The following is a 24,346-nucleotide window of genomic DNA, read 5'->3' on the forward strand; positions in this document are numbered from 1 at the left end:
CGCGGTGGCTCACACCTGTAATCCCAGCACTTTGGGAGGCCGAGGTGGGCAGATCACAAGGTCAGGAGATCTAGACCATCCTGGCTAACACGGTGAAACCCCATCTCTACTCAACAAAATACAAAAAATCAGCCGGGTATGGTGGCGGACACCTGTAGTCCCAGCTACTCGGGAGGCTGAGGCAGGAGGAGAATGGCATGAATCCAGGAGGTGGAGCTTGCAGTGAGCCAAGATGGTGCCAGTGCACTCCAGCCTGGGTGACAGACTGAGACTCTGTCTCCAAAAAAAAAAAAAAAAATTGGTTGATATTAAGAACCAATAATGTGACTAAGTTATTATTAATTACATTTTTACTGTCTTTGGAAGATTGGTCCATTGAAACTGCCGTGCATCAGCATTTTAGGAATTCCTAGAATATTGTCAGTGATTACAAATAATTGTCCCTTATGATAGAATTTGATAAAACAGAACACTGACATGAGGACACATCTAAAGAAATTTTCTGATCCCCAAATTCAAGAATGCCACTGTATCCTGTGGTGTCCTCCATAAAATACAGTTGTGTTCAGAATGAAGAATATGAAGCAGCTTTAAGATGATAGTGGGGCCAGGCATGATGGCTGACAACTGTAATCCCAGCACTTTGGGAGGCCAGGGCCGTAGGATTGCTTCAGGTCAGGAGTTTGAGACCAGCCTAGGCAACATATACCATGACCCTGTCTCTAAAAAGAAAAAAAGAAAAGTAAGTTAGATGTGGTGCCTATAGTCCTAGCTACTCAGGAGGCTGAGGTGGAAGGATCACTAAACCACCTCCAAAGGACATTTCAAAAAATGTTGTAGAGATGGCAATGTTCTTAAAAATAATTAAGTCCTCATGCCAGATGACTACTTGAAACATAGCACTCTTTTTTAAGTTCGGTTTTGTATATTGAATACATGAATTTCTGATAACAGTTCACATGTTTATGAAAAATTCAAGTTCCTAATCTTCCTGACAGGCAGTTAGTTGATGACTAGGTTTGGGATGTACTTTAGGAATCTGCATTTTTAATATCGTCCCAGGTGATTCTGCTCATCACTCGTATTTGGTAACAACTTCCTGTACTCACTCCATGATTCCTCACTTGGAAAAGTAGTTGACAATAGCTGTAGCAAAACTTTTTACCCATGATTCTAAACACTGACTGCGCATAAGAATCACATGAAGAACTTAATAAGATTCTGTGTGCTGGGGCCTAGATTACTGAAAAATTTCCCAGTTGTGTCTAATATGCAAGACAGGGTGGAAAACGACTGATCTAAAGTAAAGATCTTGTGTTGTAATCTAAATTCTTCTCATAATGAGATCTGTTATTAGTCTTCAGTACTTGGCATATAATGGGCACCCAGCATAAGAAAATCTGGATAGCTGCTACATAAAAATGTCAGTCAGGCTTGAAAAGATCCCCTGTGCTAGCTGGCTTGCTTATTGCACCACTGGCCTCTCATACTCAAATACAAAAACATATATTATACATATATGTATACCCTTTTTGTGTTATCTGTGTTCCACAGCCCAAAACCAGACTCTGATAGAAAATTGAATAAATCGTGTTGCAGTTACTTCTCTGGTTTAAAAACAAATTAGCCTTTTATTAACATGTTATTTTTGATGGTATTATTTCTTGACTATGTGTCATATAGTCATTCAACACCTAATTGAGCCCCCACCATGTGCTAAATACTGTTATGATTGCACAAAACAAAACACTTCTAAGTCCCAGTAGTAAACTGACTGGATTAGTTAATATGATACAGTAAGATGAAAGGTGGTCTAGAGAAAAATAAAGGAGGGGAGGGAAATGGGCAACATAGGAGGAGTAAATACTAAATGAGAGGAAGAAGGGCTGTGCAGCTATATTGGAGAAGGGAGGTGGGTGGAAGTGAGCCAGTGGAGAATAGATTATATTTAGCATCGTAGGCTGTTGGAAGGACTTTTGCTTTTACTCTGAGTAAAAAGAATACCCTTGAGGAGATATTTTTTAAAGGTATATAAAGAGAAGACTATGTCGGTATTACAGAAAAGGAGATTTTACCCTAATATTATGGCAGGCCTATCATAGCATTTCTGAAAACTCTCAGATGGTTTGTTGCTTTTGGCTACTCAGTTCACCAACATTCATATTCTTTTTCCGTTTTAACACCCAGCTTAATACTTTGGAATGTAAAATGCACTAGTAAGATACAAGTTGATTTGTATTTCTTTTTTTTTTTTTTTTTGAGACAGAGTCTTGCTCTGTCGCCCAGGCTGGAGTGCAGTGGCACAGTCTCGGCTTACTGCAACCTCCACCTCCCAGGTTCACGCCATTCTCCTGCCTCAGCCTCCTGAGTAGCTGGGACTACAGGTGCCCGCCACCACGCCCAGCTAATTTTTTGTATTTTTTTTAGTAGAGACAGGGTTTCACCATGTTAGCCAGGATGGTCTCGATCTCCTGACCTTGTGATCCACCTGCCTTGGCCTCCCAGATTTGTATTTCTATATATTTGCAGCATTTATGTACATGAGCTATGGAATTAGACTTCCATTTAAAACTTGATCATTCAAACAAAGAGTCCAACTTTAAGGTATGTTTTGTTCAAGATTAGCCTAGAATTATTATCTTGCATCAAATAAATTCTAGAGTACTGATTAGCAGTTTCATAGGGCCAGGTACAGTGGCTCACACCTATAATCGCAGCAATTTGGGAGGCAAGATGGGTGGATCACTTGAGGTCAGGAGTTTGAGACCAGTCTGGCCAACATAGTGGAACCCCATCTCTACTAAAAATACAAAAATTAGCCAGGCTTGATGGCACATGCCTGTAGTCCCAGCTACTCGGGAGGCTGAGGCAAGAGAATTGCTTGAACCTGGGAGGCAGAGGTTGCAGTGAGCCGAGATCACGCCACTGCACTCCAGCCTGGGCGACAGAGTGAGACTTCGTCTCAAAAAGAAAAAAAAATCATATGAATAAATTCCTTGCACATGTTTGCTCTCTCTAGAGAAGCTTTATATTAATATAGCTTCCTTTGGCTAGATATATTTCAGCTGGTTTCAGTGAAACTGCCAAAATCATCAAGCCAGGAAGTAGAAGCCAAGGAGCTGTCGTTTGTTTTGGATTACATAAACCAGTCACCCAAGTGCATTGCCTTTGGAAACGAGGTAAATTTTTTTTTTGTTCATTTTATGTTTTGTACCTAAAATTTCTTTCCTGCAATCTCTCTTGTGAGCATTTTATGTTACAGTGATTTTATATTCCCTTGAATTACTATATTTGTATTAGTAACTAAGAAGCCTCTTCATTGCTTTAGCATGTATTTATGGTATAGATTTTTTAGGACTATCCTTATTTTTGTGTATTCTGTCCTATTGCCTTTGTAAACTCTCTTGGACTATGTGTCTTTAGAAATTATGGCCTCCCTGTTCATAATTAATATGCCCATTATAGAAAATTTGGAAACTACAGAAAAATATAATGACGAAATAAAACCTATAATCTCACCAGTGATAATTGAAGAGTCTCTTTCTAGGCTTTTTTCTTAACATTCATAAAATAACTTTTCCCAAAAAGAATTAAGATCAGAAGTCTTTTCATCTTTTTTTCACTTAACATTGCAGCATGTGTGTATATTAACATGTTTTTCATAAATTATTACTGATGTTTATACTGTGATTTCTTCAGCCATTCCCTGTTAACAGTTACTTTACTATTTTAAAATCAAATGCTATGAAAAGCCTCCGGACATCAATGTAGCGGCATGCTTCTTTAGTCTTAAGTTTTGTAGCATTATTTTGGCATTATTCTGAAAAGAGTTAATTTCTCAGAGTAAACTTTTTTAACATCATTAATGTCAGCATTCTTCAGCATTGTTAGTCATCAAATAAATATGAATTAAAACCATAGCAACATACCACTTTAGGTCCACTAGAATAGCTAATGTTGACAAGATATAGAGCAAAGTTAAATACATTTACCTAGCGATTCCATTCCTACATAGAGAGAAATGAAAACATAACCACAAAATGATGCGTACAAGAGTGATTATTCATAGTAGCTCCAAAATGTAAATTAACCCAAATACTCATCAGCAAGAGAATAAACAAATGTGATATGCATACAGTGGAATGCCGCTCAGCAATAAAAAGGAGCTAATGACACACATGAGAACGTAGATTAAATTCAAAAAAGATGATGGATGATGTTGAGCCACAGAGGACAAGCAGAAAAGAGTGTATATTTTACCATTCCATGAATGTGAAATTCTACAACCAGCAGAGAAATAAGCTATGGTGATCGAAACAGATAGGTGGGATGGGAACATTGAGGAATGACTGTAAAGAGGGAGGAGGGGGCATTTCTGAGGAAGGAAATGTTCTAGATCCTGATTGTGGCAGTGGCTATATAGGTGTACATGTATATCAAACATTGCATTTTAGTGTACATAAGTTATTCCTAATGGAAAAAAATTCTAGTCATTGTACTTTAAGCTTGAGAGTCTAGTTTTAGGATTTAGGACCTAAGTTCATCTTTTAATTTTCTATCATTGTTGTAATAGTATGATTATTCTTTCTACAGCCAAAGTGGAATATATCATATTAATATACTCTTATCAGCTGAACAAAGTTACTGTTAACTTTTTTGAGGGAATATTTCTTTTTAAACAGTGTTGGGCCGGGCGCAGTGGCTCACTTCTGCAATCCCAGCACTTTGGGAGGCCGAGGCGGGCAGATCACCTGAGGTCAGGAGTACGAGACCAGCCTGGCCAACATTGTGAAACCCCATCTCTACTAGAAATACAAAAATTAGCCAGGCGTGGTGGTAGGCGCCTGCAATCCTAGCTATTTGGGAGGCTGAGGCAGGAGAATCACTTGAACTCGGGAGGCAGAGTTTGCAGTGAGCCGAGATCGCACCATCGCACTCCAGCCTGGGGGACAAGAGCGAGACTTTGTCTCCAAAAAAAAGAAAAAAAAAAGAGTATTGACTATTTTTGTGAATGTTTATCTTCTTTTTGAAATACCAGGGAGTATATGTTGCTGCAGTACGGGAATTTTACTTGTCTGTTTATTTTTTCAAAAAGAAAACAACATCAAGGTAAGAATTATTTTTTATTGGCTTTATTTTATTTGCTCAAGTGTTCTTTATAATTTTATTTCTTCCTAATACCTATAATCCAAAGCTATTCCTAGTTTTATGTTGCAAGAGAGTGTAAGACTGTGAAGTATGGAGGTACAGTTTTTAACCATACCATATAGTTTTTAAGCATGCTGTTAGTCACCAAAACCTAGGAAGCTTTTTCCATCCAAAAGCCCTATACACCTAAATTCTAGTCTGCATTCTTGGAGTCAAAATTGGATGTAATTTGACAGGGTTTCACCACATGATTCTCATTGTCATTTTATGGATGTAGGAATGAATGTAGGCTTTGGGATATGTAAGTTTTAATTGGATCAGATTTAGTCTATTTGATCCCCACTGCACCTCGATTTAAAACACATTTAAAATGTAGATAATATCTACCTAACAGAGTTGTAATGATGAATAAGGTGACATATTTAGAGCAGCTAGTGCTAAGTATTGAGTAGTTACTATTCGAAAGTAATAACTACCTCTTCCCTTTTACCCTGGCAAGATTGCTTTTTTTTTTTTTTTTTTTTTTTTTTTTTTGAGACAGAGTCTTGCTCTGTCGCCCAGGCTGGTGCAATGGTGTGTTCTCGGCGCACTGTAACCTCCACCTCCCGGGTTCAAGTGATTGTCCTGTCTCAGCCTCCTGAGTAGCTGGGACTACAGGTGTCTGCCACCAGGCCAGCAAATTTTTGTATTTTTAGTAGAGACGGGGTTTCACCATACTGGTCAGGCTAGTCTTGAATTCCTGACCTCAGGTGATCCCCTGCCTCAGCCTCTGAAAGTGCTGGGATTACAGGCGTGAGCCACTGTGCCCAGCCAATTGCTTTCTTTTTAGTATAATATTGATCCTGACTTCTTCAGAGCCTGAAGATTAACAAGTATTCAGCCAAAGAATAGGAAATAGGCTAGATATTATAACAAGTAGATTGATCCCTTTGGATTTGTCCTTTCAGATGCATTAGCCATTTGTCTCGGATCTAACGTCTCAGGTTTGATTATGCCTCATGCTAAAATGTAGGTTCAGTGAGAAATTTGAACAAGCTTTGCCCAGGCCAAAAAAAATCACTAAAATCTTTACTTAAATGTCAGTGGCTTCCATAGATAAATTATTATGGTAGAATATTAGTTACATGAAGTTCATATTGTATATTGATGTATGTTTACAAAACAGAATGCTTGATGCTTGATCAAAATTTTCTTTTTAAAAAAAATTCTGCAGTTATTGAATTCTGAGCTCTACAATTTTGGTTGCTATTGCTGGGAACTCTCTTCTACTTAACTACATCACCACTTTTAATAATTAGGGAATTTGTTTTTTTTTTTTCTCCTAGGTTTACTTTATCATCATCAAGAAATAAGAAGCATGCTAAGAACAATTTTACATGTGTAGCATGTCACCCAACGGAAGACTGCATCGCATCTGGTCACATGGATGGCAAAATTCGTCTTTGGTCAGTTTACTCATGAAGAGCATGGCGATCATTTACGTACTATTTTACGTTAGTCATGTAGAACAGGGCTATCTCTGGGTCCAAGGAAGCAGCCTCCCTTTCCTTTTTTGTGTGCTTTTCATTTCGTACTTATTGTTTTAGAATTTCTAGCCTTGAGCTTATAAAGTGAGTGAAAAATTTTTTGTTGCCTATGATCATTTTATTGAAGAAAACTTTTTTGTTTGCCTTTATCCAAAAAGGAAAAACTGACAATAGTGAATATCTAGGAGGGTACCACAGATGGCATATTATTTATAGAAGTCAGTCACTCTGGTTAGAAATAGAAAGTATGCACATTAAGACCAGAAGCCTTCATATTATGATTTATTATGTTTGGTATAATATTATGTTTATTGTATTTGGCATGCCATTATTTTCCTAACTTAAACCTATGGTCAAAATAAGAGTTTTGTTTTTCTCCAACAGGAGGAATTTTTATGATGATAAGAAATATACATACACATGTTTACACTGGCACCATGATATGGTTATGGATTTGGCTTTTTCAGTGACAGGTAAGTGAAGGTTTAATTATTAAAATGAACTTTTGAAGTATATGAGTCAAGTGTTTTAATTCACTGTATTTTTAGTTTGGAAGATTTAAAACTGCATGGGCCAAATGAATTCCAAACAGTTGTGTATTACCCCTGTATTTTGGGCTTTGCTCATCGCACAATATGCTTTAGGTTTTGAAGCCCTTCAAAGTTCTAAAGTGTACATTTGTGCTAAAAATCTCTTGTTGACGTAAATAACCTATTTAAATTATATGACTTTTTGAAGGTATGTCTGTCTACATAGCTAAGTGCGTGTGGTCCATAACTGTAGCTTATCAGGTGCAAGTAACTATTCTAACACTACATCCGTTATCTGATTTAATCATTGACCCTAGGAAATGAGTGGCATTATACTCATTTTACAGATAAAGGAAGTAGGATTTGGAGTTGATAATTAACTTGCCTGACATCACATGGCGAGTAGGTGGGTTTGGACCTGGTTCTGATTTTAGAGCTCTTGTTTTTAACTGTTACATGGCCTTATTTGACATTAGCTATTTTAAATTAATCTCCATCATTGTTTCGTTTAAGCTGCATGACTTCTGTCACAGTTTTGTGTAGTGTAGCTATAGCGAGTAAAAATACCTTTAAAGTAAGGTGGTCTTCAACAGAAATACAGGGAAGTACATCTTGTCTTTGTTTACTATTAGCATCCTCACACCCATGTGGTGAAAGTTATGTCAGTTTATTTGACTGGTCCTGTAAGAAAGTTACTACATAATAGAGAAGATTGTGTGCCAAAAAATGAGAAGCCAGGAAAAGTGATTTTTCTTTCTGCAGGTCTTCCTGCAGACTGACAGGACAAGTCTTAGGTGGTACCATATGCTGTGGTATCCTTAGAGGCTTACTTTGGTTTAATGCCCGGAAGTCCCAGGAAATAGGAGGCACCTTCAACTCGATTATGGTTTGGGGAGTAATGACTAGCGTATGGAGACAATGTAGGCTGCTCATTTGTATTCTCTACCCTCCTTCCCACTCCACACCCTCAATACTAGTGAGTGCTTGGTATCCATATGTATGTGTCTGTATATGTTCCAAGCAGGGTTTTTTTTTTTAGACAAGGTCTCACTTTGTCACCCAAGCTGGAGTGCAGTGGCACCATCTTGGCTCACTGCAACCTCGACTTCCTGGGCTCAAGCGGTCCTCCCACGTCAGCCCCCTAAGTAGCTGGGACTACAGGCACGCACCACCAGGCCCAGCTAATTATTTGTATTTTTTGTAGAGACGGGGTTTCACCAAGTTGCCAGGCTGGTCTCAAACTCTTGACCTCAGGCGATCCCCCCAGCCTCCACCTCCCAAAGTGCTGGGATTACAGGCGTGAGCTACCGTGCCCGGCCGCAATTTGAATCCTTGATGTTATATTTCAAGTAGCATGAATATTTTTAAATGAGAAATAATGGTTACAGTATGTAGTTGTCAGTGAAATGTCCTTACTGACTGTGTGAGTATGAGTTATTAGAAAAAGAAAAAAATAGCTGTGTAAATGTAAAAGAAATACAGATTTTAGTTGTTTTTGAGAACTTTATAACTTGAGGCATATATGAATTATATGCACAATGTATCATGTGTATATATCAGATTAAACTTCTTAATTTTGTTGGTGTACATCATAACTACATACCTTTAGTCTTCCGTTTAGCTAGATTTTATCAGCTTGCAGCTTTAGAAAATTTGATAAAAACCCCATTATAAACCAGTGATCTTTAAAACCAGTCGTTTTAGATTCATGAAAGAATGAAAAATGGTTACTTGATGGAATACTTTTGAGAAAACAGTCTGAAACAGTGTCCTATTTATCCATTTAGTCATTAAGATAGTCTCTTGCAGGCTTTTGTTAGTTTTCAAACCATTAGATTTAATTGGCCACATTTGACTGGTGGCTACCGTGTTGACAATACAGCTGTTGATCAAGTTGAGGAGAATTGATGTTTTTACAGTATTGAGTATTTTAATTTGTAATCATAATAAATACTTTTCCACTTTTTAGGTCTTTATATCCATGAGTTAGGATTTTTTTTCCTGTATGGTTCTCATATATATTTTTCACTAGACATTTGATGGTCTTTTGATAGTATTTTTTACACTATATTCTAATTGACTTGCTAGTATTTAAAAATAAAATTGATTGTTGTATATTTCTCTTATAATCAGCTAAATTTACTTATTCCATAAGTTTATCTGTAAACTATTTTGGCTATGCCTTGATGTAGTCATGCTGTCTGTGAACATGGAAGTGATTATTTCTCTCTTTCCAATCCTTAAGCCTTTCTGGTTTCATTTCAGTGCACTAGACATCCAGTTAACGTTGAATCAAAATGGTAATAATATTCTTAATCACAAAGGGAAAGTTTTCAATAGTTTAACTTTTAGTGTGGTGTTTGCTATAGATGTTATCCAAGTACTCTTGATGAGATTCAAAGGGTCCTATCCATTCTTGAGTTTCTGAGAGGTATTATCATGAATGCGTATAGAATTGTCATTTGCTTTTTCTGCATCTATTCAAATAATCATGGTTTTTTCCTTTTGTTCTGTAAGTGGGGTTACATTAATTTATTTTTCAGCTGTTAAAGTAATCTCATTCTTGCAATAAACTCTGCAATGACATGATATCCCTTTAATATATCATTGGTATAGTATTTTGCTCAAGAATTTTCATCTGTCGTGAAATTGGCTTGTATTTTTTTATATATATAATATTTTTAGTATAGTATTTAAATGTTTAGAAAAATTTATCAGTGAAGCTATCTTGGCCTAAAAGATGTTTGTTTGTCCAGCTTTTCTAATTGTCAACAGAGGAGTTGGTCAGCAACAAACTAATCAGATATCACTGGAAAAAAAATTCCTGAACCAGTGATCATTTGTCTTCAGAGTATATTAAAAGATATGAAGACACTTTTTATAGCTTTAAATGAGTTTATTTCTCTAGTACGGTAGGAAAAATAAAAGTGTTAATTATATTTTTCTTTCTCTTTTTTCCTCAAAACACCGTCCTTTTAATTTCTTTGAATGGATATGAAGGCACCAGTCTGCTGAGTGGGGGTCGTGAATCTGTACTTGTAGAGTGGCGCGATGCAACAGAGAAGAATAAGGAGTTTCTCCCGCGTTTAGGAGCTACTATTGAACATATCTCAGTCTCGCCTGCAGGAGATTTATTCTGCACTTCTCACTCTGATAATAGTAAGTCTAAATTTTTTATTGTGAGGAAATACAAAAACACCATAAATTAGCTAGCATCTGTAGGGAACAGAGAATAAAGAGACCTAAAACTAAGAGTAGCATATGAGATTTAATGAGCCTTCTTTTCCTTGCATTACTCCTCTTTATCCACCCCTCTCTACCCCCAGGCACCACCAGAATTCAACATTTTTGAGAATTATTTTTATGAAATGGAAGGCTAAGTGTATTTGGTTATTGATGTGCCACTTACATTTTCACAGTCTTTTAGTGTGGGATGACATGGGGAAGTAAAGGGAAGGTTTGGAAGTGGACGTTGGTGCTTTCATAAACCTGGTGTTTTCAAAAGAATACTGCAAGATTCTCTTTTGATACAGCTGTTACCTCGGGGCGAGAGTCCTGTAGATTTGATAGAAATAGAGGCAGTCTTATATTTCTCCAAAACTTTGTTCATCCAGTGACTACTCAGCCTAGACTAGGATATCTTTGTAAATCCACTTCCTTTCTTTCAAAAAAGAACATAACTGTGAGCAGTCCATTTAGTGGCATGAAAAAGTTAAACTATCTTTATTAGATATACTCTTTATAGATTTTGCATTAACACTTAAAATGTGTTCATAGGCACAACTGATAAAAACTTAAAGACTCCAACAGAAAAGCCCCTATCCCCACCCCTAGATTTTCCACTAAATTGCAAAATATGTTCCTGATTTTCTAGTAGTACTCTGAGTTCATTGAACTTACTGGGTTGTTTTGTATTCTGGTATATTTCAGAACGGTATAAACTCAGGTGACTCCTTCACCTTGAAGCTCTAACCCAGGGGTGTCCAATCTTTTGGCTTCCCTGAGCCACATTGGAGAAAGAATTGTCTTGGGCCAGACATAAAATATACTAACACTAATGATAACTGATGAGCTAAAAAAAAAAAATAATAATAATAATAACGTTTTCAGAAAGTTTATGAATTTGTGTTGGGCTGCATAAAAAGCCACCCTGAGCCACAGGTTGGACAAGCTTTCTCTAACCAATTGATATTTAAATACCTATTTTTTTTCTACCCACAGAGATAATAATTATTCACCGAAATCTTGAAGCATCCGCAGTAATTCAAGGTCTAGTGAAAGGTATTGCAGAACTCAGTGGATATGGAATCATGAACATTTTAAAGAGTGCATATTTCTCTTATTTCACCTGTTATTTGTCACTACTTCTGCAGATAGGAGTATCTTCACTGGTTTGATGATTGATCCAAGAACTAAAGCTTTGGTTTTGAATGGAAAACCTGGCCACCTGCAGTTTTATTCTCTCCAGAGTGATAAACAGTTATACAATGTAAGATTTTGATTCATTAGCCTTGAAATTAATGAAAGCTCTTTACGATACCACTGGAGTCAAGCAGTTTGTTCAGTAGCTTTTAAAACAAGATCCTGTGCATATGTTTACTTGGACACAGTATTATCCGTGGTTACTTAGTTCAGTTGTTCAGAGCGTAATTCCGTTGAGGCCACAGTTGCAGATTACACGTAAGCCAGTTGGCACTCCTGTACGGGCTGTCTCTGTCTTTTGTTTCAGGATGCCCTCCTATTGGCTATCCCATACATGTGTGCTTTTGAGTCACAAGGATAAAGAAACAAAAATAGATAGATTGACAATACAAATTTGTATCTGCTTCGTGGTGAAACACTATCATAATCACATATTGAAGATAAAATTTTCAGTGTAGATTAAAGAGGAACACTTCTTCCAATCCTGATAAGTCCAATCTAGATGTCCCACTTTTCTTGTGCCCCACAGTACTCTTTACAGATCTCTGTCATAGCAACTGTGACACTAGCTCTTTCTCACCATGGCCTTTAGACCCCTCAAAAAAAGGAAGCATATTAATCTTTTTATGCTTATCTCAAGTATAATGCCTGTAAACTGTAGGCATTTAGTACACTTAATAGTAGGCATTTTATTTACTTAGTATAGGCAAGGAAATGGGATTTTTTTTAAAACAACCGTAAATAAATGCTGGCCTACTTACATTGGCTATCTTTTTTCATTTCTAAAGATTGTGGGTTTATTTCTGTTCTGCTTGTTTCTAGTGATGGAGAATCTAGCCTTGAGATGATGTAAAGCTGTTTGTTCTTAGAAACAAAAGAAAAACACTGCTATAAATTAACGGTTCTCTTGTATCATATAGTGGGTGTTAGTAATCGCTAATATTCAAGGTCATTGAAGAATAATTACCACCAAATTGATACTATATAATGTGTTCCCTTTTTTAATGGCAATTTTGGTATCCATAGTTACAATTAGTTCATTTTTACCTTTATTTAAAAATCTATTACTACAGAGTACAGAAGTTGTCTTGGATGTAGTTAATTACCATTTCTTGAATGCTGTAACATTTGTGTATTTATGTTAATAAACATTTTGGTTTTTTGGTTTTTTTTACTCATCAGTTAGATATTATACAGCAAGAATATATTAATGATTATGGTCTGATCCAAATTGAACTAACAAAGGCTGCGTTTGGCTGCTTTGGTAACTGGCTTGCAACAGTGGAACAGCGGCAAGAAAAGGAAACTGAGCTTGAATTGCAAATGAAACTGTGGATGTATAATAAGAAAACACAAGGGTAATACTATCTGTGTAGCCACTTAATTTCAAAGTATAAAATATTTCACTTCCCATTTTACAGTGTCAATTGTATTTAAGATGTTTCATCTTGACAAGGTTTAGATTTAGAGATATGGGAGAGGTTTTATGCTAACAAACCCTTTAAGCTTTCTGCTCTGAGAAGGCATTGATGTCCTCTAAGTCATAATGTCATCTCATAATGAATAAAGAAACATGGAAAAGTGACACCTCCTCAAGGGCATAATACCGAATTCTAGGCAAATCCAGGATTAGAATCCAAATGTTCCCTTGCTCTTCCGTTAACAGCATACTGCCTTTTGAAAAGAGGGAGTGTAGGTAGAAGTGTAGCATAGTATAGTGTAGCATGGATGTTGTGATTAGATAAGGAATCCACTCTCGTACTGTGGCTATAATAACCACTTATCAAATCTTTGCTGTGTGCCAAGAACTTGGCTTAGAGATTTGTACCCATTATCTTACTCTTCAAAAGAACACTGTAAGATAAGCCTGTTGTCTATATTTTATAGGTGAAGAAACAGGCCCATTAAGTGGTTGTCCCTAGTCACTGTTGTTATAACTTGTGCTTTTTTAAAATCACAACCCTATGCTGCCTTGATGTTCTTTTAAGAACACAGTCCTAGTTGTCTTTCATTCACAGCATTGCCCTCTAAGCTCGAAACAAGCTTTAAGAAGTCATTTAGGTGACCAAAAATAGTAAATAATGACCAGCCAGTTTGACTAAGTAGTTTCCTGTCTATTTTTCCTTGCCCTAAGTGGGGCGTTTCACGGCCATTCCATTTTTTATTTTCAAAAGTAAGCAGGGATCTGGGTTCTATACAAGTTTCCTGCAGAGTTTGATACAGTAGCCTTTTGAGTATCATTGATTGGTGACCTGTTTTATCCTCATTTTGTACCAATGTAGTAGTGGGTTGACTACTACACATAATGTTCTCTAAAGTCACACAAGGGCAAAGGTGATATATTGGAACTCTTTGCATCCTCTGGCCATTAGAGGTAGAGCACTCAATTGTTTGTCATTCTACGTGATTGTCAGTTGCCTGTTCAAGATGCTATTGTAAAATGTACAGCATGTCAGAAATACTTAATATACATCATTTTGTCCTCATGCAAGAATAAATTTGTGGTTTCCTTCCCACTAGGTTTATTCTTAACACTAAAATTAACATGCCACACGAAGACTGCATTACAGCTCTCTGTTTCTGTAATGCAGAAAAATCTGAACAGCCCACCTTGGTTACAGCTAGCAAAGATGGTTACTTCAAAGTGTGGATATTAACAGATGACTCTGATATATACAGTAAGTTATTAAATATGTTATGTTTAAAGTGCACAATTTTAGGAATTAATTTCTTTTTCTCATGACTTGTATCCATCCTGGGAGACATTTTCTACTTTATTGAATTCTACAGGATATTGCTTAATTTTAATAGATTTAAGAGATTACATTTTACATGCCTTTTTCCTCAAATGTGTTCTTTTTAAATGGCATTCTTGATTAATCATGTGCTGATTATTCTGTATTTTTAGGGTAAAGTAAAAGGGGCTTTTACCAAGAGTCCTTTCACTTCTCCACTAGAGGGAGGTCAAGGTCTCCAGGAGAGGGCATAAATTTCAGAACAGTCAGTATTTTGTAGCAATTCTGACATAAAAAAGTTGTGGGGGAACAGGTTTTCTTGTTTTGTGTCTTTGTTTCTTTTTTATTTTATTTGTTATTTGTATATGTATCTTTGTTTCTTAATCCCTACTGCTTATAATATCCCTCGTTTAGCAGTCTCCCTTTAACAGTGGGGGATACATTCCAAGACCCTCCCCTCCCCGCCCCAGTTGATGCCTGAAACTGCAGATAGTACCGAACCCTATATATACTGTCTTTTTCCTGTACATACATACCTGAGATAAAGTTTAATTTATAGATTAGGCACAGTAAGAGGTTAATAACTAATAATAAAATGATTACAATAATATACTCTAATAAAAGTTAAGTGAATATGTGCATGCTCTGTCTCTGCCTTTCTCTCTCTTTCAAAATATCTTTTTGTGCTGTATGCAGCTATTTTCAGACCTCAGTTGACCCCTGGGAACTGAAACCACGGAAAGTGAACCCTCAGATAATGGGAAACTAGGGGGAACTACTGTAGCATTCTCTAGCATTTACACAATTTCTGAACATTATGGCTTATATTTCCACAGAAAAAGCTGTTGGCTGGACCTGTGACTTTGTTGGTAGTTATCACAAGTATCAAGCAACTAACTGTTGTTTCTCCGAAGATGGTTCTTTACTAGCGGTTAGTTTTGAGGAAATAGTCACAATATGGGATTCTGTAACATGGGAACTTAAATGTACATTTTGCCAACGAGCTGGGAAAATAAGGTAGGTAAATCTTTGAGAAGTATGTAGTACTATTTTTTAACTTATTTAAACAAGTCTTAAAACTTTAGTAGTCATTTATGCCTTCTCCAAAAGTAGCCTGAAGGTCAGTGGGGCAGGCAGCAAATCAAAATGCTGGAAAGCCAAAAATTCTGAGTCCACAAACTGTGCCAACATTTCTGAAATTCAGGTTAACATTTAACTCTTGGCCTACATATTTTTTCTTTGGAATACTTTCATGGATGTGCTGAATGGTAACAGAAGCTATACATAAGCCTCAGGGGATCCAAACCTTCTTATTTTCTGTGTATTCCCATAAAAACCGTGTTATGTGCCAACTTCATTGTTTCTGAGAGGCGCAGGGGAAAGTAGCAGCAGCATTTTCAGGTCCTGCTTCAGGTAGTTGGGCCTGAGGACAGAATCAGATGCCTAATGAGATCGTCTCTAATTCCCAGCATGTCTGATTCTGAATTTACTTTGTAAAACTTTCTTCACAACTGAAATTGCAAGTTTTCTTCTTCTCAGTAAATAGGATTTTTATCAGGTGACGGTACATTTCATGTACATTTTCTCTGTTACGTTACTTGGTATACTGCACAGTGTGTTAAAGAATTGGTCATCTGATCTGGTTTCCTAAAGAAATAGCTAAATAAACCCTTCCTTTTGTACTCCTTAGACACTTTTTTCTTTGGAATAATTATAAACAAAAACATATGTGTCTATATAAAAATCTGCATTACATAGAACTAATACAGCCGCTGGAAGCCTGCAGTTCTTTGTAACTGAATTTGCTAGAACTGACTGTTGCTAACTTCCTTGTGGTTTTAATCTAGGCACCTTTGCTTTGGGAGATTGACATGTTCAAAGTATCTACTTGGTGCTACTGAAAATGGCATTCTTTGCTGTTGGAATCTGCTGAGCTGTGCATGTAAGATATTTTTTACTCTAAAGTGATCTGGCAAAGCGCATAGGGAGTTGACATTAAACTTTGGCATTTTAGGACTTAGGGATCATATCATCAGGTCTGTACTTGGAATAGTCAGTTTTTTATGTGACATATGATGCCACCAAAATTTGGAATACTGGGCCTGTAATAGACATTATTTATTAACTGCTTAATTGTTGGTAAGTCAGCTTCCATTATCCTTACCTTCTTCTACTGTTTTCAGTGTGCGTGACTTTCTGATGCCCTCCATATTCCCCATCCTCAAAACAATTTGAATAATGTTTTTTGCTCATCTTTAATGCTTACTAATCTGCATTATCCCTGACAGCTTAAATTCAAATGTAGTCTATCACAGTCCTAACAAATGTGAACTTAGTGGCATTTTACGCATTTGAGTGTATGTTTGGAAGGCATGGTAGTTGCTTATTAATGAATGTGTATGGTAACTTTTTTCAGTATTCTTTACAGTTAACTCTGGTTAACATACTGTCCACATTTAGTAGCATCAGAAAAGCACTAGACACAAATTTCAATGAAATAATAATCTTTTCATAGTTTGTACAAGGAGCGCTACAGTTCCAGTATGTTTTTCTTTCGGCCTCTCACTTTAGTGCAGCCTTCTACAGATCATTTCAGTGTGTCTCCATGTGTGTTAGTTGGAAGCATAAGGTTCCTCTTCCCGAGAATAAGAGAAGTTTTTTAAAGCTTTTGGTAAATCTTTCCTTAGAAGTGAATCATTTTTTTTTTCCCCTCAGTGGAGTGGAATGCAAAATTAAATGTTAGAGTTATGGAACCTGATCCTAATTCAGAGAATATTGCTGCAATCTCTCAGTCTTCAGTGGGTTCAGACTGTAAGTACAAACCACACTTTGTAGTAAGAGAACATCTATGACCTAAGTTTTCTTCTTAATATAATTTGAATCAAACTTGCCTTTAAATCAGATGTTAATTGGAAGCCATTTTGCTTGAGGCACGGCCCTTTTTTGCCCCAACACTTTGTCATTGTGTGCGTCCATACTTAGTTCTAGGAGAGCTCCAATATGTTTCTTATTTTTCCACAAGCCAGTTTGTACACAGTCTTTAAAACTCAAGAGATTTCACCACTTTGACATATTTCCAACTGCCCCTGAGAAGCTTTAATTGGTCATCCTCTATGTTCTTGAAGCAATTTCTACATATCTCATTTCTAGTACTTACAGACAAAATAATAATATTTTGGTTTCTGTCTTCTGCAGTGGGCCCTGGCCTCTGGAGCAGGAATTCTTCTTTCTCTTTTTCATCCTCATAGCCCTCATTCCTAACCTGCCTGGCCCATAGTAGGCACACAGTAGATACCTGTTGAATCAAAGCCTAAAACAGTCATGACTTGGGCCAGTTACTCAATGGGGTGAGTCCCAGGATTAGTGTGATCTGCCAGTCTGAGGCTAGAACTAACCTTTTCAGGCAAAATGTTGTCTCTTTGTTTTTTCCCTCTAGTGTTTGTATTTAAACCTAGTGAGCCAAGGCCATTGTATATTCAAAAGGGTATCTCCAGAGAGGAAGTCCAGTGGGGAGTATTTGTTCCACGAGATGTCCCTGAATCCTTCACCTCCGAAGCTTACCAGTGGCTAAATAGATCCCAGTTTTACTTCCTAACAAAATCACAGGTAACTGCCTCCCTCAAAAAAGGCAATCACTTTGTACATGGAATTTTAGACTAATAGCCCATGACTATTGGTGTGAGTTTGTTTCTAGGTGAAATAGCTTAATTAAAGGATTATTTCCCAAAAAATTGTCTAATATGCTCAGTACAGCAGTATTATTCATGTAAATGTATTACTGTTTTACCCCACGCCTTTAAAGTTCCTTAGGTATTGCTTGCATTAATTCTGTGACAGCAAAAAAGCAGAAGACAACTAAAATACTTTAAATTGCATGATTCTTTTTTCTTTTTTCTTTTTTTTTTTTTTTTTGTCAGTGTTTGATTTGCAATTTTTAAAATGGTAGCTTGAGTTTGGTCTGTCAGTTATATTTTTTATTCATTACCATTTCTTAAGTATCTCTCAGACATAATCTTGTAACTCTCATCCTGGTTATTAAATAGGTTTAAATCTTTTATTCCTTTTCCATTGTCAAATATATATATCAAAATGAAAAATTTGACTTTCTCATTTTTTAACACCCTGTAACACCTCGTTTAGATTTGCACTCTACAGTTTGTCTTTTGCATCATTAATTCTCTCTTTTCAGAGTTTATTGACATTCAGTACAAAGTCTCCAGAAGAAAAACTCACACCAACAAGCAAACAGGTATGTTTTAGCCATTCATAGCAGGATGCATTGCCTCCCTAAAAGGATACGATTACCTTTTAGAAGTCAACTATGAAAAAAATATTTCACTTGGCCCTAAAATAGAATTAAAAGCCATATACTTATAAACTGATATGTGTCTCTTGAAAGTTTTAGTGCTCTTTTAAAATTATTTTAATTTATAATATCAGTAATATATGCTTCTGATTTAAAGAGTCAAATGTTTTTACAAGGCTCTTCAGAAAAAACTTTTCCAACACCACTACCATTACCCACAAAAGACAATCACTCTCAGATCTTTTAGCTGAAGTTTTTATTTAACTCTGAATCTCTTAAGAAATCTCTAAGAAATGTTTATATTTCTAATTATAGGTTTTTCAGATTTAGGTATTATCTGTTAACTCTGATCTATTGAAGCTGAAGTTTTAGCCGTTTTTCACATCAGTACTCCCTACGTATACACAACACACACTTTCCCTATTTGTCCCCCAATTTTCCCCATATGGGTAAATGTTAAATTGGTTAGTTCAGTAGTCATTGTCATAGCTGTGTTAACACAATTCATAGCCAAGCCATGTAGTAATAGGCAGATTGTTTTTCCTTTTGTGACCAAGTTTTTATTTTCTCCGGAGTTAATGATTGCCTTGTTTTTTCATTTGCTTAGTTTTCTGTTCTAATGTAATTCAACCCCAAATTCTGCTCAAGTTGTGTAAGTCTTCTCTCAGTGTTTTCAGATACATTAGGTATTCTTTCAAGTCATAAAGGATTATTTCCAAGAGCCTTCTGACTGTCTTCAGTCTGGACTGATTGCTCTGGAAACCTGCTACACAGTAGTCATCCTAGGATCTATATTTACCATCATTCTGGGGATTTGTTTGACCTCTACTCTATTAGTGGCGTAGTTTTTCTCTTTGGTCACTCCCCTGTTTTGGTGAAGCATTCTTTTAGTGCATTGGAGGTCAATTTAAGACCTTGCATGTTTGGAAATGTTTTTATTCTCTTTCACTTGATTATTATAGAGTTGTAGGTTGAAAATCATTCTCTCAGAACTTTGACATTATTGTCCTGTTATTTTATAATTTCCAGTATTACTAGAAGTCCAATACCATTCTTATTCTTGTTCCTTTATTTGTAACTTGGCTTGTTTATTTTCCTTTAAAACTCATTGGATTAATTCAATAATTTTTTGTTAATTATTTACTGTATGCCAGGGACCATTGTAGACACTTGGGATACAGTAGTGAGAAAAGTAGTCAAGTCTCTAAACTTGCAGTATTCACAGTCCACCACAAGATAGAGACAGTAAACAACATGCATTAAGTAAAATATGGAGTAGAGAAGGTGGTAAGAATTGTGGTGGGGTAGAGGATAGATGAAAATATGGCATGCATGGGATGCAGCTTGTAATTTTAAACAGGGAAGTCTAGGTAGGCCTTATTGAAAAGATTCTGAGTTACATATAGGGCCCCTTGGAGAGTTTTGAGTAGAGAACTAAGGAGGAGCTAATTACTTCTTTCTCTATTCTTTTTCTAGAACTCCTATTATTTAGTGCTGGACTTTTAGAATGGTTCTCTGTTATTCTTATTATTTTTTGTTTGTTTTCTGGAAGATTTCCTCATCTTTATCATCAAATCTTTTTTTTCTTTTTCATGGTCTGTTTCCATCACATTTTTTTTTTTTGTTTTTGGTTTGTCTTGGTTGCTGCCTTTCATCTAGAGGTTTTCATCAGAGTCTGATGATTCTTGGCTGTCTTTGGATTTAAAAGTGGGTTAAAAAGCCACTTGGAAGTTCTCTGCCTGTGCAGAACTTATCCCCTGGCTTCCACTATCTGAGCTAATTTATTGAGACAATCTCAAATGTCATTACAATTGACCCTTGAACAATGTAGAGATTGAAAACCTATGTATAACTTTTGACTTCCCAAAACTTAACCTGAAGCCTTACTGATAACAGTTATTTGTATTATATGTATTATATACTGTACTCTTACAATAAAGTAAGCTAGAGAAAAAAAAAAAAGTTAAGAAAATCATAAGGAGGCCGGGCACAGTGGTTCTTGCCTGTAATCCCACACTTTGGGAGGCCAAGGCAGGTAGATCACTTGAGGTCAGGGGTTCGAGACCAGCCTGGCCAACATGGCAAAACCCCGTCTCTACTAAAAATACAAAAATTAGCCAAGCATGGTGGTGCACGCCTGTAATCACACCTACTCGGGGGCTGAGGCAGGAGAATCACTTGAACCTGGGAGGTGGAGGTTGCAGTGAGCCTAGGTCACACCACTACACTCCAGCCTGGATGACAGAACAAGACTCCGTCTCAAAAAAACAAAAAAATTATAAGGAGAAATATATATTTATTCATTAAGTGGAAATAGATCATCACAAAGGTCTTCATCCTCATCTTCACATAGAGTAGGCTAAGGAAGAGAAGGGGTTGATCTTGCCATCTCAGGTCTGGCAGAAATAGAAGAAACTCCACATAGACATGTTATTCGAACCTTTGTTATTCCAAGGTCAGCTGTATCTTTAGGTCTTACTTAGGCTGGTCAAATTAACCATATAAAATTCTTATGCATTCTTGCCTGAAGGATTTAGACCTACCTGTCAGTGTTCTGAGAACCCCCTACATGAAGTACAACTGCCTAGATATGAAGATACCACCACCACCACCACCACCACTATCCATACCTAGCCTAAAGATGTAGAGCCCTCTGCTGGGGCTGAGGAGGAGCTGTGGGGTGCTTTCTAAATAGACTTTCCACCAGCCCATCTGGTTTGTCTAGTCCCATTTTCACCCCACATCCAGAGTTACTATTATTAACAACTCCTGAACATTTGCAGGATTCTGTAGTATGAATTGGGATGCTTCCTGGCTTTCCCTACAGCCAGCTTAGAATTGTGCTTTCTCAGGTCTACTAAGTTCAATACCATCCTTCAGCCTGCTCTCCAGCTTCCAACATGTTATTGTTAAGGCCTTTTCCCTCATTTTCTATCATTGTGAGTATGTGCCCTTTGAAAACCCTTTTGCTGTCATTTTTGTGGGATTTGGTGAAGAAGCAGTGGTAAATGCATGTATTATTCTGTCATCTAAGTGTCCGCTGTTAGCTCTTCTCATAAGTGGGATGCTAGGCCTTAGTTGCTTTCTCTGTGAAATGAGAGAATCATACTAGCTGGATAATTTGTAAAATTCCTTTCATCCCAGACTTTTTATGATTCTGTAGTACTTACTGTTAAGTCAAACACAGTTCTTCCTTTTTTCTGAAATAATTTCTCTTTGTCTTAAATCCTTATAGCTGCTAGCAGAAGAAAGTCTTCCCACAACCCCATTTTATTTCATATTGGGAAAACACAGGCAACAGCAGGATGAAAAACTAAATGAAACTTTAGAGAATGAGCTGGTACAACTACCCTTAACAGAAAACATACCAGCAATTAGTGAGGTAAGTAATTATGAAAACAAACCATGTGAAACAGATTAAATGCACTTAAAGCACCTGAAGTTGGAGTTTTGACACAGTCAATCTGTAATTTGTATGCTGTACAACTTTAATACCCAAACTAAATAACTAACGACAAACTGAATAACTTAACCTTGTGATCTGGGATTGTTTTGTCCTGGACCGGGGGTAGGGATAGGGGTGGTTGTTGGCATAAATGTAGAAAGGTAGAAATGTATTTTTCTTTGGTTTGGCTTTTGTATAGGGAAAGCCTTTTCATGTTTCACTCTTGGCATTTACAATAAAAGGGACTCCGTGAGGACACTGTAGGAACAGACTGCGGTGGAGGATAAGCTTTTTAATTGCAACCCTGTTTTCTGTTTGACTCCAGCTTCTTCACACTCCAGCCCATGTCCTGCCATCTGCTTCTTTCCTGTGCTCCATGTTTGTAAATTCATTGCTGCTGTCTAAAGAGACTAAGAGGTAAAGAGTTCTTAAGACAGGTTTAGATACTCTCTTTTGGGAAACAGGATCGTTTGTGTTTATCCTTTTTTAGAGTATTCTGCCACTGTATTTCTTTTTATTTCATAAGCTTTAAAATAGATTTAAAGGCTATAGGATTATTAAGTCAAGTAAAATACATTGAAGATAAGTTTCAAAAAAGATCTTTTATTTGTGTGTTTTAAGGGCTTGGTACATAATTTAAAATTACATTTTTGTAAATTCACCTGCTCTTTTATAAATAACCCATAATTTTTAAAGTGTACTTAGTAACAAAATTCTTCATTTACTTTGTATGATTATATTTCTACATAGGTGTCAAATTAGAAAGTTACTGTTTAGAAACATTTAATAGTGTTTATATTTTATTCTGTTATTGTTGAAGTGCTAAGGAAATTCCTGAAGATGTAGATATGGAAGAAGAAAAAGAAAGTGAAGATTCAGATGAAGAAAATGATTTTACCGAAAAGGTCCAGGATACAAGTAACACAGGTTTAGGAGAAGACATTATACATCAGTTGTCAAAATCTGAAGAAAAAGAACTGAGAAAATTTAGGAAAATAGACTACGGCTGGATAGCTGCCCTTTAGGCCTTGGAGATGGGGAGGGTCCTTGGACTTTGTGTTTTTGATTGTATGTTGATATTCCAAAAACATCTATTTTAATGTTATTTCTGTTCTAAAAATAAGATAATATTAACAAGCTTTGCTTTTTTAAAAAACTGATAATATGAACATGTATTTGCATCATGCTTTATAGTTACTGGATCATTGATATACCACATCATTTCATTTTTTTATTTTGAGTCACACATCAGCCTTATAAAACAAGTAGGTATTTTCTTCACAGGTGATACAGCAGAACTGAGACTTGAACTGTACAGCATATGTCCCCTTAGCTGCAGTTTGGAGATACGAAAAGTTTTGAAAATTAAAAGGCTTTGTTGACATAATTGTTTTAAGTTTAACTGAAATTCATTTGGTGGCCAAATGTGACCTGAGCTGGAGTGAGGTTTCTTTAGTCCTGATTTATTCCTCTTAGTGTATTTATTTCTCTCAGAGAAATTTAGAGACGAGTTGATTATGTGGTGTTCCACAAACCTCACTGAGGATATTATATAATAATATGGGCTGCCTAAAATTCTGAATTCAGATCATCTGACCCAACTTCCTGTTGCTAGTAGAAAACGATCCAGGTCCCCTGTTTTACGTTAAAGCAGTGAAGCTGCTACATCTTAACCACCTAGCATTTTGAGTTTTCCACTTCACTTCCCTAATGTACTTTTGTAAAATTTATATTTAGAAGTTAGCACAAAAAGCGTTTGTAAGAGCACATCTCAATGAATGTTCACAAAAATTGCTGCAAATGGCTTTTTAGTTTGTGCTGTAGACCAAATGTTTGTTGTGCCCCCCTAAAATTCAAATGTTGGAATCTAATCCTCAATGTGGTATTTGGAGATGGGGCCTTTGGAAGATGATTAGGTCATGAGACCGGAGCCTTTGTGAATAGGATAAATGCTGTTATACAAGAGATCCTGGAGAGCTTCTTTGCCCCATCTAACACATGGGGATACAGCAAGAAGAAAACCATCTGTGAACTATGAAGTGGGGCCTCACCAAACAGCAAATCTGGTGCCTTTTTGTTAGACTTTCCGGTTTCTGGAATTGAGACATAAGTTTCTGTTCATAAGCCACCCGGTCTGTAGCATCCTAAACAGACTTAAAGTGTTTTTGAATCACTATTTATGTAAAATCTTAACCTTTTTTTTTCAAGTCCCCAACCCCCACCTCAGACTCCTA

The 24,346-nt window shown here is 36.6% G+C and overlaps 1 protein-coding gene across 1 annotated transcript in view; it reads left to right on the forward strand.

The window, feature by feature from the left end:
- Nucleotides 1–23,499, forward strand: part of WDR75 (WD repeat domain 75) — a 34,656-nt gene extending 11,157 nt beyond the window's left edge. Inside the window, exons 5-21 of the mRNA XM_002812669.6 lie at nucleotides 3,055–3,179; nucleotides 5,039–5,109; nucleotides 6,474–6,593; nucleotides 7,059–7,147; nucleotides 10,205–10,363; nucleotides 11,426–11,485; nucleotides 11,578–11,693; nucleotides 12,809–12,984; nucleotides 14,147–14,304; nucleotides 15,198–15,378; nucleotides 16,209–16,303; nucleotides 17,077–17,172; nucleotides 17,798–17,967; nucleotides 18,551–18,610; nucleotides 21,903–22,049; nucleotides 22,438–22,529; nucleotides 22,933–23,499. Of these exons, the coding sequence (XP_002812715.1) occupies nucleotides 3,055–3,179; nucleotides 5,039–5,109; nucleotides 6,474–6,593; nucleotides 7,059–7,147; nucleotides 10,205–10,363; nucleotides 11,426–11,485; nucleotides 11,578–11,693; nucleotides 12,809–12,984; nucleotides 14,147–14,304; nucleotides 15,198–15,378; nucleotides 16,209–16,303; nucleotides 17,077–17,172; nucleotides 17,798–17,967; nucleotides 18,551–18,610; nucleotides 21,903–22,049; nucleotides 22,438–22,529; nucleotides 22,933–23,137 (2,120 nt within the window). The 3' untranslated portion in view covers nucleotides 23,138–23,499. The remainder of the gene's footprint in view (nucleotides 1–3,054; nucleotides 3,180–5,038; nucleotides 5,110–6,473; nucleotides 6,594–7,058; nucleotides 7,148–10,204; nucleotides 10,364–11,425; nucleotides 11,486–11,577; nucleotides 11,694–12,808; nucleotides 12,985–14,146; nucleotides 14,305–15,197; nucleotides 15,379–16,208; nucleotides 16,304–17,076; nucleotides 17,173–17,797; nucleotides 17,968–18,550; nucleotides 18,611–21,902; nucleotides 22,050–22,437; nucleotides 22,530–22,932) is intronic.
- The last annotated feature ends 847 nt before the right edge of the window (nucleotides 23,500–24,346 follow it).

Source organism: Pongo abelii, chromosome 11, assembly GCF_028885655.2.
Source record: "Pongo abelii isolate AG06213 chromosome 11, NHGRI_mPonAbe1-v2.0_pri, whole genome shotgun sequence".
NCBI classification, from domain to species: domain Eukaryota; kingdom Metazoa; phylum Chordata; class Mammalia; order Primates; family Hominidae; genus Pongo; species Pongo abelii.